This window comes from Chiloscyllium plagiosum, chromosome 3 (assembly GCF_004010195.1).
Source record: "Chiloscyllium plagiosum isolate BGI_BamShark_2017 chromosome 3, ASM401019v2, whole genome shotgun sequence".
Taxonomy (NCBI): domain Eukaryota; kingdom Metazoa; phylum Chordata; class Chondrichthyes; order Orectolobiformes; family Hemiscylliidae; genus Chiloscyllium; species Chiloscyllium plagiosum.
Genome location: NC_057712.1, coordinates 53,715,422 through 53,732,809, shown reverse-complemented (window position 1 = coordinate 53,732,809; position 17,388 = coordinate 53,715,422). Strand labels below are relative to the sequence as shown.

Genomic DNA, 17,388 nt, shown 5'->3' with positions numbered 1-17,388 from the left:
TTCATCTTTCTTGTTGTAGAACCATAAACCATTGTAAGTTGTACTTTGAATCTTAAAATTTTAATATTTGCATGGACACATATTCAAATGAGTTAGCATAAGCCTTAATATTAGAGATTATCTTGCTATAGTTCTGTTATGATCATCCATGTGCTGTGAACATCTCCCAACTGGAATAACAATGAGAAATATCCACTATTCATTTGTTATGTGGCACAATATAATATAAACTTTATCAGATGCAAGAAATGTACAGTTAAAATAATACAGGTTGCAGAATATTTATACATACATTGTGCATTACATGACTTCTGACATTTGCACATTTCCATATTTTAAAAAAAACAATATCATAGAACATTTAGGGGTTTTGCATTTTCAGTCAGCAAATTTAATATCGCTTCTCCCGTCTGCCACACTAAATAATAAAGTCAACAGTGCTGTTGTTGCCTTTTGGGTCTTAATATGCATTTATATGTTACTTTAACTGCATAACAATATTTAACATTTTAATTGTTAAAACATTCATAGTTTACATGAATATCTGGTTAATCAATAATAAATTATGGTGCATAACCCTTCAGGTTCCATTTGTATTCAAATACAGTTGAATCTCAATAGATTCATCCCATTTCCAAGGAACATCGGAACCATATTTTCTTTAAACAAAATAAAAGCAAGTTAATATTAATTATAAGTCTGATTTTGCAAAATTTAACAATTTATTAAGTCATGGGAGAAGCAGTGACATAGTGGTAGTGTTATCAGAAAATCTAGAAAACCATAATAATGTTCTAAGGGTTTGAATGCCATCATGGCAGATGGTGGAATTTGAATTCAATAAAAAAAACTAGCCTAATGGTGACCATATAACCACTGCTGATTGTCACAAAAGTCATCGACAATCTCTATGGATTGTAATCTGCTATCCTGACCTAGTCTGGTCTGCATGTGACTCTAGATCTAGTCAGTGTAGCTCACTCCTAACTACTTCTTGGAAATGGGATACAAATGCTGGTCTAGTCAGCAGTGCCCGCATTCCATGAAAGAATACACAGAGAAAGTAGGTACAAAATAAGAGTAGTTTATTGACTGTAAAGAACTTTAGTACATCCCTATAACATGAAAAGCTAGTCATAAATGTAAGCATTTCCTTCAAAATTTAACAATGTGGTGTATAAGTGGAAAAATTCAAGCTCCTTATTTGCAGCAGTGCTTTCCAATTTCTCCCCCCCTCATTGTGACTTCATTTCAGGGCTTGAAAATTGCGATCTTTCTGTGAGAATTATGAGAGTTGACTCTGAGCTTGGTGGGGTGGGGGGCCTATGGGAGCAAAGGATTGGAATGGACAGAGATAAGCATTTGGATCTCATTATTCTGTTAATCTGCAAGTGCTGTGGGACTTGATTATTTTTCAACTATTATCTTAACAAGCAGTCACCATTCATAATGACAGATATAAAATTGATGTGTGGTTAAATTAAGAAGTGAAATCAGGTAATAAGCCAAGCTTTCAATTCCAGAGGATCACTGATGTTACTTATGTGCAATTAATTAAATTAATATACAAAAAAAAGAACAATGCTATTAGTTTCCATCGGCTTTTTTTTATGATAGTGCAGCTGATCCTACATTATTTTCACAACAGATCTCAGAACAGTTAAAGGTTCACATGAGATGTAGGAAGGATTTTTAAGGAATACTTATTAGAACCTCTATTGAAGGAGATTCTATGTGAAGTCTTTGTGACTGAAGACACATTTTAATTAAAGATGAATTTATGCAAAAGTGAAACTTTATTTCAGTCTCAGCTAGGAATCTTTAACGAACAATCTTTGCAAATATATTGCATGTGATCAACATATTACTTGTGGCCAATGGGTCATGTTTAAATAGTGATATTTATTTATGATAGCATTGCAATTTACAAGAAAACATAGCTGAAGTAAAATGAAGTAATGTGATGCTGGAGTTCTGAAACAAAAACAAAGTGTTGGAGAAACTCAGCATGTCTGGCAATATCTGAGTCCAATACCACTATGCTTTAAAACATTCCAAAGACTGTCATATTGGATTCAAAACATTAACTCTCCTCTCTCCATAAATTCTACCACTCCTGCTGAGTTTAAACTACTTGAAGTACTAGTTGGGAGATATATAAATAAGTTATATACCTTCATTGCTTACTTAAAAAGCCACACAATTACTACAAATGGAGCCATTAGATTTTTTTCAGATATGTTTTAAAAAAGTTCAAGTTTTTAACTTCTGAAACTGAACTCAAGCAGATCCAATTCTCATATATATACTTTACAAATGACTAGATTATTTGAAATCGGATACATTTTACTAATAGCTGGCATTCTAAATGTGAATTCTGAACTAAAAATGCTAACTTAAATGGTATAACAGGTCAGGCCCAAACTTGAAAAATTGAAAATATTCAAAATACATCTTAATTGACATTATGAATTCAGAAAAGGAATGTTCAGCTTGCTGTTCGATACAGTCAAAAATATGTTCAGGTATAGCAAACAATCCTTCTGCTTCCAGGCCATCTTGGATATCTCAGATACACAGTAAAATACTTAGTATTCCATGCCCTCATCACACTCATACCAATCAGATGGTGCATCGGTGCCAAAGTATCGATCTCCAAAGTTACCTAAATATTAACAACATTTATTACATCAATGCTTATTGTCAACCCACAATGACCAATATTAAAATTATGGTACATTTTTTATATTAAAAGTTGTTAGACTACTCCGTTAGTTCAAACAATACAAATATTTCCCTTTTCTTCCCACTTTCCTTTAAGTGTTTAATTAAGAGTATGGAAGTTATTGAAAATTTTCACATAAATAGTGCCACTTTAATGCAGAGAAATCTCCCAAGGTGATTCAAGGCTGAAACATAGAAACTTCAAAGTAGCTTGACAAGGTAAATGTTGAGTAATGTTTGTTATGGCTGGGAAGTCAAGAACACAAGGTCACAACCTCAGAACATGGTTAGCACTGCTGCCTCACAGCGCTAGAGACCCGGGTTCAATTCCCGCCTCAGGCGACTCTCTGTGTGGAGTTTGCACATTCTCCCCGTGTTTCCTCCGGGTACTCCGGTTTCCTCCCACAATCCAAAAATGTGCAAGTTAGGTAAATTGGCCTGGCTGAATTGCCCGTAGTGTTAGGTGAAGGGGTGAATGTAGGGGAATGGATCTGGGTGGGTTGTGCGTCGGTGTGGAGTTGTTGGGCCGAAGGGCCTGTTTCCACACTGTAAGTAATCTAAACAAAAGGTTGGCCATTTAGGACTGAGACGAAAATCTCTTAATGCAAAAGGCTGTGAAACTTTAGAATTCTCCACCCCAGAGAATTGTGGATGTTAAATCATCATGCATATTTAAGATGGAGGTTGATCAAATTTACAGGTGCTACTATTTATAGGAATATTACTAGAAAGTAGAGTTAAGGTGGAAGATCACCCATGGTCTTCACTTGAGCAAACAAGCAGGATTAGGCCATTCAGCTCTTCAAGCCTTCTTCTTTTAACAAGATCATGGCAGATGTGAGTGTAACCTCCAATCCACATTCTTACCTAACCCTGATAATTTTTCACGCACTTGCTTATCAAGAATCTATCCAGCTCTACCTTAAAAATATTTAAAGATTCTGCTACTACAACCTTTCCAGGAAGAGAAACCGAGAGACACATGGCTCTTGGAGAATTTTTTTTAAATCACATCTCTGTTTTAAATAGTCAAACATCTAGGATATTATGTTTCGATCACTTCCTGAATCGTGGTGCAGTCCCAAAGGGTTAAATAGCACACTGATGACCCTATTGGTTATGCATGTATATTTTCAGATGAGGTTTTGCCGAGAGACTGCAGGTAAATGAGGAGGGAAGGCGATCAAGGATGAATCCTTGGAGCTCCCAAAAAATGGCACAGGTCTAGAATGAGAAGTCAGAGATTCAACAACATCTTACATTTAAACAGCATCCTTGACATGTCCAGATACTTCACAAAGGCTTAAAACAAAATGATGTCCAGTCACATGGGGAGATATTTAGGTCAGATGACTGAAGGTTTAGACAATAAGATAGGATTAAAGAAGTGGTTGAAAGTAGGAAAGTAGATGGACAGGATTAGGGAGGAAATTCATGAGTTGAACCAAAGGCATAGCCACCAGTGGTGGAGCAATTAAAATCAGGGATGCTCAAGAGGTCATAATTAGGAGATTGCAGATATAGACTCAAACAGAAAAACAGCACAGAAACAAACCTTTTGGTCCAACTTGTCCATGATGACGAGATATCCTACATAAATCTCGTCCCATTTGCCAGCATTTGGCCTATATCCCTCTAAACTCTTCCTATTCATATAACCATCCAGATGCCTTTTAAAATGTTGTAATTGTACCAACTTTCACCACTTCCTCTGGCAGCTCATTCTATACCCTCTGCATGAAAACGTTGTCCCAGCGTTCCCTTTTAAATCTTTTGCCTCTCACCTTAAACCTATGCCCTCTAGGGTTGGATCTTGGAGGATTGTAAGGCTGGAGTGTATTCCAGACATAAGGAGGAATTTTGAACATGTGGATAAGTTAAGGTATTGCTTAACCAGGAGCCAGTGTAGGTTAGTAGATACCAGATGTTAGATGAACTGAATTTATTGTGAATTAAAACACTGGCAGAAAGGTTTAGGATGGCCTCAACTGGCTGGAAAGCCAGTTAGGAATGAATTAAAATATTCAGCACTGGAGGTATCAAAAACATGAATGTGTGTTTCAGTGGCAGAACATCAGTTACAGTTGCACAGGCAGATATGTAATGGATATAAAATATGCAGTTTTATTGATACGAGTAGATATGGTTGGAAGCTCGTTCTGGGATCAAGTATGATACCAAGGTTGCAAACATTCTGGTTCAGCCTCAGATTGCTGCCATGTAGAAGTGTGGATTCCATGGCTCAGGAGCAGAATTTGTAGTAGAGATAAAAATAAGGATTTAGATCTTTCCAATATTTAGTTGAAGAGCATTTCTGCTCACTCAGTATTCCACTTTGCATATGCAACCTGACAATTTAGAGACAGTGGAGGAGATGAGAGGTGGTGGGAAAGTAAGGTGGATAAATGTGTCAGCATACATGTACAAACTGAAACATTTTCAGATAGTGTTGATAAAGGGCATAGGACAGGTGCCAAAGAAATGATTTTTGATGATTCTCTATGATTAAATAGATAAGAATGGAACCAAGCAATTTCTGTCTCATCCAGCTGGGCAATGGTGAAGAGGTGTTGGGAGGAGACTGCTGCCAAACGTTGCATGATACCAAGAAGAATATGGAAGGACTGCCTGATCTTATCTTAATCACAAGTAAAGATGAGCTCAACAACTGCCAGCCAGACAGTTTAACTTTATTGTTGGAAAAACCTCTAGAAACAATAATTTAGAAAAACATAGTCACACGAGCATGCATTGAAATAATAAAATGTTAGCATGGATTTCTTAAGGGAAAATTGCATTTAACTGACTTGCTAGATTTCTTTTTTCTGAAGAAGGAACAAACAAGGTTAATGAGAGCAAAGCAGCTGATGTGGTATACTTGCAACTTCAAAGACACATTGGAAACAGTATAAACACTAATCCTGTGCACTTTGGCGTTCCTGTAATATTAACTCTTGGTTCTTATGACCTTCCAGTTAATTTTAAACTCTTCATAGAAGAGTACAATTACCCTGCATGAAATCAGTTTCGGTGTTTAAGTGCACCCCATCTGCCTGACAAAAAGCACGGATGACAGTTTAAGAATTAACAGAATTATCTGTATTCTATTTACAAACATTCGAGTTAAATGCAAGAAAAGATCATTTTGCCTCTCGATCTTGCTCTGCCACCTGAGATCATGGTTGATCTGATTGCAACCTCTGCTCTACACTCCTAAATACCCATCAGTCAAGAATATAATATGATCACACACAACAAGCCTGCACTGCCACCTAACAATCAAACAATTTATGACCAATTCAAAAATTTGACTGAGTTGTATGCTGAATTTTGGTAGTCCATCACACTCTCACTGTCCAAAACAAACAGCTTGCTGTCTCTCACAGTCTAAACCCCTGAATCCCCATATCATCCTCTTGTGTGTGTACAATACTGATTTACACACCATTGTAAATCTTCTCTTGTTCAATCCCATAATTTATGTTTGCTATCAATTTGCTTTCCATCATACTCAACTCTAAGCAGGTGCTAATTTTACATTAGCATCAGTTCACACTTCAGTCTATGCTTTGTTACTTGTACCAACCATACTATTTTACCGCCCTTGTTGAAAAGTACTGATTTATTTAATTAAAACAAAATTCAAACTTAAGAAAAAACATCATGTTGATAAATATAAATATTTACATAGCACTTTTCACAACCTCAATGTCCAAAAGCAAAATATCAAAATTTCAAGGCAGAATCACTTTTCTCAGTTGTTCCAAAATCGAGCCTGGAAAATTAATCTTTCAAGTGTTTAAAATTTCTCAAAAATAGCAATAAGAATAAATTAATTGGCACAGAAAAATGTACAGTAATGAGGAGTATATCTCAGTAGCCAAATGCAGAATATGAAAATGATAGAATAGGGAAACCAAAACCAATAGGTTCTATATGGCTTGGTCTTAAACAGTAACTCAAAATTGTCTTAGATCATAAGAACATAAGAACCAGGAGCAGGAATAAGAACCAGGAGCCCGAAACATCGATTCTCCTGTTCCCTGGATGCTGCCTGACCTGCTGCGCTTTTCCAGCAACACATTTTCAGCTCTGATCTCCAGCATCTGCAGACCTTACTTTCTCCTCAGGAGCAGGAATAGGCCATCTGGTCCTTCAAGCCCACTCTGCCATTCAATAAGATCATTGTTGATCTTTTCGTGGCCTCAGGTCCACTTACTCACCCTCCCATTATAATCTTTAATTAGAACTTAATCACACACCTAAAATTTACTTTTATGATTCTGTTGAAGTATGTACTGAACAATAACTTGCATGCCAATAACCAGCCTTCCAGTCCCTCATACCTTGAAAAATAAGGGGAATATTTCCTACCATTATTTACTAACGTAACATCTAGTCATCGTGGTGAGGAACTCGTAAAATGAGAAAATAATCAAACATCTGATCTACCTGGAGCATGGAAGAAATAAGAAGCCTCCTTGGTTATATTTCAATTCACGCATAACCTTACCTATTCCAGGAATAATGTGAAATTCATCATTTACTTTCTTGTCTACAGCAGTGGTGATAATGTTAACCTTAGGAAACGCATACGCCACCGAGTGCACTCCCATTTCAGCCATCAGCAATGAGAGCAGGAAAATTTTATCTTCTTGCACATCATGATCCTGAAATAAGTCAGACAAATTTTAAGAGATGTAGCTTTCACCAGCTGCCATACTGAAACTGATGCTAAACTAGAAGCAAGTTTTCTTTTCAAAACTAGAACTACATACACTAATATTATTTTATAAAATTATTATGGAAATGTTAAAGTAATGAAAATCAAGTAATGAATTACAAGAATCATAAACGTGGCAGACATTATTCAAATAGATGCAACTTTACAACAATTTCATAGAACCATATTGCTCCACAAAATCTAGAGCTGCAAATGACAATGCTCCACTAAATAATATGAAATTAGATCCAATAGTTTACAAATGCTTCTGCAGGTTGACCAGAAATCACATTTTGGTGTGTCACCCAACGTGAATTAGTTCTGAATCTTTTGCTTAGAGTAAAACAAAAAAAAATGAGACAAGTAAGTATTTAGACTGCATTATAATTCTGAGAAGGAAATTAAATATCAAGATTCTTCTTCCGTACTTCTAACAATTGGACACATTTCTGTGATATCACATATTGTATATTAATTCATACTAATAAAAATAAATAGTCCCAATAACATTTCTTCTTCTTGGCAGTCCCTGAAGACTAAAGATAACTCCAAAATTGAAATGACTGAAGCGTTCAATGTTGGATCCAACACATACTGCCACGTGAGGCAGATATTGTTTTGATAAGAGGAGTGAATGGGATGTTCAGGTATCTGCACATACCATCTGTTGTTTTCATTTGGCCGCCATCTGGACTCTGTGAGAGATGAACAAAATACTTGGAACCTTCATGGTTCTTTTTCTTCAGTTTGGGTGGTCTTGGGAAGAGATTCACATTGGTGGGGATGTCATAACTTTCAAGGGAGACTTTGAGGATTCCTTCCAAGATTTTCCTTTACCCCTCCTTGTAACCCCTTGCTGTGCTAAAGTTTGGAGTAGAAAGTTTGTTTGGGAGTTTTATGTCAGGCGCGTGGATGATATGGCCTATTCACCTCAGCTGACTGATCATAAACAGTGTCTTAATGCTGGGCATGATGGCTTGAAAGAGGACACTGATATTACAGCTTCTGTTCCTGCTACTGGATTTGCAGAATTTTGCAGAGGCATTGGTGGTGATATTTCTCCAGCCATTTGAGGTGTCTGTTGTAGATTGTCTATGTCAGTGACACATACCAGAGGGCAGGCAACCCTGCTGCCTGTAGATCCTGAGCTTTATACCTGTTTGAGGTCTTATATCATCAAACACTGTATTCCTCAGTCGACCTCAGGCAGCACTGGCACATTGAAGAAGAAAGAGTTTCATTATCAATGCCTGCCTTAGCTGAAAGAAGACTCCTAATCTATGACAGTGGATCCAAATAATTCAGTGGCTCAGAATGGTTCTCGTCAGTGAGGCAGTAGTGCTGTACAGATATAATAAGCTGGTACAATGACCTTTGTCATCCAGATGGTTAGTCTGAGATCTATTCTCTCATATGTCTCCAAGAATGCATCAAAGATGTTCAGAGCTCTGTCTGAATACGCAGAAACACAAGTGTTATCTGTGCACTGATGCCTGATGACAAAGATTGGGATGATTTGTTTCTGGACTAGGGGCGACACAGATTGAATTGTTCCCCAGTGGTCCTGTAGATTTCTTTTTGGTCGAGTGAGGAATTTCATACATATGGGTAGAGTTAGCGAGTTTTGAAAAGATTTGGATATAGGGAGGGTGTTGCCATAATGAAGATGGATAAGAGTGTTGGTGCGAAGACATAGCTATGCTTGACACCATTTTTGAACTTGTATTTGTGGTAGATTCTGGATGAGGGTCACAGCTTGCCTGAGGATAGTGATGTATTTCTGCAGTTAGCCAAAATTGAGCAGAATGCTCCAAATCCCTAACAAGAATTCCAACAGGTTGAAAATACTCAGCACGTCTAGCAGCATTTGTGGAGATGAAGCAGAATTCATGTTTTGGGTCCAGTAACCCTTCTTCAGGTGATGAAAATGAACATAAGTACCCTAATTAAAAGCAAAATAAATTTTAGCACAGTTCCATAAAAGATATCAGGCACAAATGTAATGCTTTAAATTAAGGTGGAAAACCACCCTCCACTCTAACCATCACCTCTCACAACAAAACCTTTCTCAATAACATCATTTATTGACCAGAGATTGCAATTCAAATTTGAAAAGTCTAGAGGGGTGCCTGAAAACAAACAGTGACTGCTGCTTTTTTTAAATCATCATTTACTCACCAGAAGGACTCGAACTGCCATCATTGCAGCAGCTCCTGTTGACACTGTACTGTCCATCAGAATGACATAATCCTCACTAATATCCTTGGGTAATCGAAGATAATGTAGCTATACAAAATTTAGATAAAGTGATTAATCTGAAGCCACCAAAAACAAGACCATTTCAATCTTTTAGTTTTTGAAAAATGAAAATCAATGTTCAACCAGTATTGCAGGTGTAAGATTATTGGATTAATTATTAAAATCTAACTTTATCATTAGAAACTAACATCTATTAGGAACTTGTTTAGTAGTATAATATGAGAAAACTAGAGAGGTAAGGCCCAAAAATGCCAAGGTGTTGGGATTATGAGAGTTTGTGTCAAACTTTTGCTGCTTCCTGTAGCAAAAAGCTGAGGACTTGAAAGTCCTCTGAGAGAAACTGTTATGCATGAATTGAATGTAGATGTCTCTTCTCCACAAGCTAAGGAAGTCTTGAGGTATAGTGGTAAATACAAAGAGCATTATGTAATTGCATTAGGTTAGTAACAGACACATGAGCTATTCCTGTATGGTGAAGGAAAGCATGATTTTAGATGATATTATTTGACCCTCCTTTTGTATCGAAATCCAATCATTCTGTGATCATTCTTTCCAAGAGGATCCTTAACTACGAGATCGTTAATTTTATCTGTCTCATGACACATACAGGACCAGATCTAAGATTGCAAGCTTCATTGTAGGTTTGGTAACATGCTGTTCAAGAAAATTATCACAGACGAGTTCTATGAACTCCTCTTCAAGACTGCCTCTACTTATTTGATTCGGCCAATTAATGTGCATGTTAAAGTCCCCCATTATTTCTGCGCTCCATTCTTACATGCATCAGATATTTCTCGATTGATTGCCTTTACCAGTGTAGAATTATTATTAGGTGGCATATAGACTACTCCCAACGGTGCATTCTTCTCCTTACTATTCCTGATCTCCGCCCTATTGAATTCAACATTTTGCTCCTTAGATCCTTTATCATCTCTCCCTATCGCCCTCATCTCATCTGTAACTAAGAGGGTGACCCCACCTCCCTCACCTTCCTGCCTATCCTTCCTAATTACCTGATACCCTTGGATATTTAATGCCTAGTCATCACCACCCTGCAACCACATTTCTGTCATTGCAACTAAATCATATCCCTTTGTACTGATTTATACAAGTTCATCGACTTGTTTTGAATACTATGGGCTTTCAGATAAAGTGCCCTTATACCCATTGTCCTTTTAGAATCAAGAAATCTACGTCTTTTGCATATGATTCTGTCACCCAATTGTACTTTTTCTTTTCTAACTTTTGCTCTGGTCTCTGCACTGCTTCCATTTGCCTTTCTGCCTGGACTCTCACCCTCTTGCCAAATTTGATGCCAAAATATTGAATGTATTGAAGATGCGGCTAAATGTAACAATTAGGGCAAATAGGGATCAAAGGTTATAGGGAGAAAGCAGGATTAGGCTACTGAGTTGGACGATCGGCTATGATCATGAAGAATGGCAAGGCAGGCTCGATGGGCCAAATGGCCGCCTCCTGCTTCCCTGTTTCTATGAACACCATCACAGCAGCGGTTGGAACTCAAGATGCTAGAAATAAGTTCTAACATCAGAATGATGACAGATATTTAAATAACCAATAGTGTTAGGGGACCAAAACAAGTTGAAGACACAAAAATTTGAAAGCAAAAAAAAACTTAACGTTGAAAGCATTTGTTTTGCTGATGGAAAAGGTTTTCAGCTTCCATGCCAAGGAAAATTTAAAATTGTGCAGGAAGGAAAACGGTTTGGAGGAATAAAGATGAAAGAAGAACTGCTGTCAGAAAGGAATAATGTCATTTCTATTTCAAGGTGATAGTAGCTAGATTTTCTTAACAATTCTGGTGTGTGTGATTGAAGTCTGTTTCTATTTGCTATTTTCAATACTCTTTTCTGCAGAGCCAAATATCATTCTTTTGATTGGGCATATTTACACTTTGCATTAGCTGAAGTCCTGAATGCAAACACCATTGAACATTCCTCTCCACTGGGCCACCCATAACTAATACTACCCTAATACTACCCTAATACTACCCTGTTGGCGGCACGGTGGCACAGTGGTTAGCACTGCTGCCTCACAGCGCCTGAGACCCGGGTTCAATTCCCGCCTCAGGCGACTGACTGTGTGGAGTTTGCACGTTCTCCCCGTGTCTGCGTGGGTTTCCTCCGGGTGCTCCGGTTTCCTCCCACAGTCCAAAAGATGTGCAGGGTCAGGTGAATTGGCCATGCTAAATTGCCCGTAGTGTTAGGTAAGGGGTAAATGTAGGGGTATGGGTGGGTTTCGCTTCGGCGGGTCGGTGTGGACTTGTTGGGCCGAAGGGCCTGTTTCCACATTGTAATCTAATCTAATCAAATCTAATCTAATGCCATATGAGAAGACATTGCATGTCAATACCACCGTCAGGGAAAATCCCACGAAACACTTTTTTGTAAAACCTCAGTTGCATGAAGAGTCACCGAGATTTGAAACGTTAACTTGCTATTTCTCCACGATGCTGCCTGACCTGCTGTGCTTTTTCAGCGCCACACTTTGAATGTAATTCAGTTGGTCAAATTATTCAATGTTGAGGAAAATACACTTTATTTTAACACTACAGTTCAAATACAGACAACAAAAAGAATTGATTTAATTGTAACTATCAAAATGCTTAACAGAATAATAGATATATTAAATACTACTAATTAACTGTTCCAATGTAGTAACATCCCAAAAACACACCCTTGGTGAAGGCAAATTCAGTAAAACAGATTGTCTCATATGCAATTCTAGCAGGAAGGGAATCTCAGCTTTTAGCTGTAACAGACAGAGAAGTATGAGCTTCCATATCCAGCTTCACAATCCAAGCAACTGCATAAAGCTAAAGCTAAAACTCCTTGTTCTGAGGGAACCTGGCCCCAAATATTCTACTGTTGCTTCTACTGTTCCAACTTTAAAAAGTATGCCTCAGGCCTCACAAGCGGTTTATTCTATTGACTTTGAGCAGACTGCTTGCCACTTCTATCTCAATTTTTCTTCATTAAGTTAAAAATCACAACACCAGGTTATAGTCCTACAGGTTTATTTAGAAGCACTCGCTTTTGAAGCACTGCTTCTTCATCAGGTGGCTGTGGAACAGAATTATAAGACGCAGAATTTATCGCAACAGGATTGCAATGTCACGGAACGTAATATTGAACAGAGAGAGAGAGAGAGACGAGAAAAGAGGAGAGAGAGACAAGAAAAGAGAGAGAAAGAGAGAGAGCGAAAGAGAGATGGAGACAGATAGACAGAGAGAGAGAGAGAGAGAGAGAGAGAGAGAGAGAAAGAGAGCGAGAGAGACAGACAGAGAGCGAGAGAGACAGAGAGAGAGAAGTGCCGTGGGGTCACCTATAGTGTGATATGAACCCAAGGTCCCGGTTGAGGCCATTCCCATGGGTACCAAACTTGGCTATCAGCCTCAGCTTGGCGACTCTGCGTTGTTGTCTGTCCTGAAGTCCGCCTTGGAGGATGGTCACTCAAAGGTCTGAGCTGAATGTTCCGGACCGTTGAAGTGTTCCCCGACTGGGAGGGAACACTCCTGGCTAGTGATTGTTGTCCATTCATCTGGTTGCCTTGGCCTCTATTTGGTCTTGCCAATGTAACATGCCTCAGGGCACCCTTGCCTACAGCGTACGAGATAGACAACATTGGCCTCGTCACATGAGTACCTGTGCGTACACGGTGCGTGGTGTCCCCATATGTAATGATGGTGTCCGTGTTGACACTCTGACATGTCTTGCAGTGTTTGCTGTGGCAGGGCTGCATGGTATTGTCTTGAAGGCCGGGCAGTTTGCTGCGAAAATGATCTGTTTGAGTTTTGGGAGTTGTTTAAAGGCAAGAAGTGGAGACATGAGGAAGGTATTGGCAAGGCACTCATCTTCATCGATAATATGTTTCAGGCTGCAAAGAACATGGCATTGTTTTTTAGCTCCCAGGAACTACAGGACAACGAAGAGTACCCTACCAGTTGCAGCTTGTGTCTGTCTCCTGCAGAGATCACTACGGTTTCTTGCTGAAGCGAGAAGGCACTTGCTGCAACCATTAGGGTACCTTTCGTTGTCCAGTACTTCCTGGGAGCCGAAAAACTACACCATGTTCTTCACAGCCTGCAACACATTAGCAATGAGGATAAGCACCTTTCCAAGATTATTCTCATGCCTCCACTTCTCGCCTTTAAACAACCACCAAACCTCAAATAGATAATTGTTCGCAGCAAACTGCCCAGCCTTCAAGGCAACACCATACAACCCTGTCACAGCAGACGCTGTAAGACGTGTCAGAGTGTTGACATGGGTACCACTATTACATGGACACCACCCACCATGTACGCCGCAGGTACTCATCTGACTCGGCCAATGTTGATTATCTCATACGCTGCAGGCAAGGGTGCCCTGAGGCATGGTACATTGGCGAGATCAAACAGAGGCTGTGAAAATGGATGAATGGGCACCGCAGAACAATCAACAGACAGGAGTGCTCCCTCCCAGTCAAAGAACACTTTAGCGGTCCAGGACCTTCGGCCTCGGACCTTCAGGTGACCATCCTCTAAGGCGAACTTTGGGCCAGGCAACAATGCAAAGCAGCCAAGCAGAGGCTGATAGCCAAGTTCGGTACCCATGAGGATGGCTTCAACTGGGACTTTGGGTTCATGTCACACTACAGGTAACCCCACAGCACTATACACTCTCTCTCTCTCTCTCTCTCTCACACACACACATGCATACACCCCCTCTGTCATACACAAGCTCTCTCTCATATGCTCATACATACTTCCCACCTCCCCGCCCACACTCACACCCACCCTCTCACAGATTTATACCCCATTACACTCACACACACACACACTCTCTTACAGACACTCACATCCCCACACACACCCACATGGTCTCCCCTGTATGCACACACATAAGTTTGTGGGGTGAATTTGTACTTGCAGAATTACATTTTATTTTGCTTAAAAACTGCATAAATCCATGTAAGGTTCTATAAGTCCCACTTTGGAAACAGAATCAGTCTGACCTAACATTGGGACACAGACAGACTTTAACCTCACACCTTCAATGTATTATCTGAGCTAAGATGGCACATATTGTTAAAGCTATCTTGAGAATGTAACTTTTAAAAAATTCTGGGATTTACATATTAAAGAACGAAAACTAACATGATCATTCTAAAAGATGAAAGACTTAAGCTAAGTTTGTTCAAAAATACATTCCATGACACTGCAATCTTGTTGCTATAAATTCTATGTCTTAAGATTCTGTTCTACAATCACCTGATGAAGAAGCAGGGCTTTGAAAGCTAGTGCTTCCAAATAAACTTGTTGGACTATAACCTGGTGTTGTGAGATCTTTAACTTTGTCCATATAGTCCAACACCATCACCTCAGAATCATTTCTTCATTAAAAAAGAATACACCTCATAAAGCCATAATATTGTCACAGACAGACTTTGTAAATGCTATTCATCATCTGCTGAAAAATTGTACTGTCTGATGATACCCCAAATGACAATCTTGTTTATTGGCACAAATCCTTATGGGTAGTAATTACTGCATACTTCTGGGAATCCTCATTTAAGTGCAATTGCAAGGATGCAAGGCTCATGTCCAGCATTGTAAACAAATCTTCTATGCAAGGGATTGGTTATTATTTCCAACTGTGAAAAGCAGTTTAACATTTATTCAAAATCCTCACGAAGGTGAACCAAGGGGTTGGACTTTATAATGAGTATGACCGGTGTTGCCCATTCCTGAAGAAGGGCCTGTGCCCGAAACATCGAATCTCCTGTTCCCTGGATGCTGCCTGACCTGTTGTGCTGTTCCAGCAATAAAGTTTCAACATTCCATAAACTGGCCTGGCCTGATGATCCCTTCACTTTCCAGCCTTCTGATTTATGCCAGTACTTTTGCCTGTAAGGCAAATGGCACTGGACAGACCTTACAGAATCATGGATTTGCTTCATGTGATAGTTACTAGAACTTCTATTGCCATACCCTGCAACTCATATGCTCCGCTTGCCACATTTTCCAATGATAAAGCTAGTTGTAGTACCTGCTTGAAGTCCATTTGGGCTTCAGCTGGTAGGTGCTTTTTCATGGTTACATCATTAATCCCACATACCAAATAGTTTCTCACCATCTCATTAAAGGGTTAAATCAAAGTCACATGCTTCTGCTAGTAATCTTAACCTAGTCAAAAACCCTGATATGGATTCTCCTGGTCCTTGAATTGCCAAGTAAAATAGATAGTGCCTCAGAATTAGGTGAGGTTTGAGTATGTAATATTCCTTAACTAAACTCTTGAAAAGCTTTAGTATCTGGTGCCACAGGGAAAGTTAGGTTACTATTATCGAAAAAAGCTGCAGGTCCACAAGCTGTAAAAGTCACTCACTACTTTTCATCTGCCCAATATCATTTGCCTAGAAAATATAAAGGCAATCTTTCCACATACTGGGCCCAGTCTTCGACTGTTGGATTGAATAAGTCAAGCTTTCAAATTAATGTCATGATGCTAGAAATGCTTATCAAAACTCAAAAGATGACTGTTGCAAGTGAATTTCTTCAAGAACGTGCTTTTCTCTTGTTGCCACTGAAATAACTTGACAGAGGCAGGTATCCTGTCACACTTCATTTACACATGGAAAGTCCTTGATACTTATCCAGCTCCTTCTGAGCCAGGTCTCAGACTGAACAGGGTGTCTGACCCTCCTATTTTTAATCTGTCAGCCAGGGCCCCCTGCTTGTCCCGATTAAAATTTGAAGCAATGCCCCCTTGTACAAGCTGACGTCATCATCCTAGGAAAAAGTCTTTCACTGTCTACCCTATCTAATCTTCTGATCACCAGAAGATTAGATAGGGGCATTGTGGGCGGCACGGTGGCTAGCACTGCTGCCTCACAGCGCCAGAGACCCGGGTTCAATTCCCGCCTCAGGGGACTGACTGTGTGGAGTTTGCACATTCTCCCCGTGTCTGCGTGGGTTTCCTCCGGGTGCTCCAGTTTCCTCCCACACTCCAAAAATGTGCAGATTAGGTGAATTGGCCACGCTAAATTGCCTGTAGTGTTAGGTGCAGGGGTAAATGTAGGGGAATGGGTCTGGGTGGGTGCGCTTCGGCGGGTCGGTGTGGACTTGTTGGGCCGAAGGGCCTGTTTCCACACTGTAAAGTAATCTAATCTAATCTAATCATCTTGTATGTCTCCATCAAATCTGCTCTTAGCCTTCTTCTCTCTAATGAGAACAGCTCAAGTCTCTCAGCCTTTCCTCATTAGACCTTCCCTGCAGACCAGGCAACATCCTGGTAAATCTCCTCTGTACCTTTTCCAATGCTTTCACATCCTTCCTGTAATAGGGCGACCAGAACTGTACGCAATATTGTTTTGTCTAGTTGCAGCATAACAAAACAGCTCCAGAACTCAATCCCTCCACCAATAAAACCTAACACACTGTATGCCTTCTTAACTGGTAAAAACAATGACTGCAGATGCTGGAAACCAGATTCTGGATTAGTGGTGCTGGAAGAGCACAGCAGTTCAGGCAGCATCCGAGGAGCAGTAAAATCGATGTTTCGGGCAAACGCCCTTCATCAGGAATACAGGCAAAGAGCCTGAAGGGTGGAGAGATAAATGAGAGGAGGGTGGGGATGGGTAGAAAGTAGCATAGAGTACAATAGGTGAGTGGGGGAGGG

General features: G+C 39.6%; 1 protein-coding gene across 1 annotated transcript in view; it reads right to left on the bottom strand.

The window, feature by feature from the left end:
* Window positions 1-202: 202 nt before the first annotated feature.
* The window catches only part of LOC122548628 (uridine-cytidine kinase-like 1), a 41,288-nt gene continuing 24,102 nt past the window's right edge, over window positions 203-17,388 (bottom strand). Inside the window, exons 5-7 of the mRNA XM_043687459.1 lie at window positions 9,626-9,733; window positions 7,238-7,394; window positions 203-2,665 (exon numbers count right to left, since the gene is read on the bottom strand). Coding sequence (XP_043543394.1) covers window positions 2,589-2,665; window positions 7,238-7,394; window positions 9,626-9,733 — 342 coding nt within the window. The 3' untranslated portion in view covers window positions 203-2,588. The remainder of the gene's footprint in view (window positions 2,666-7,237; window positions 7,395-9,625; window positions 9,734-17,388) is intronic.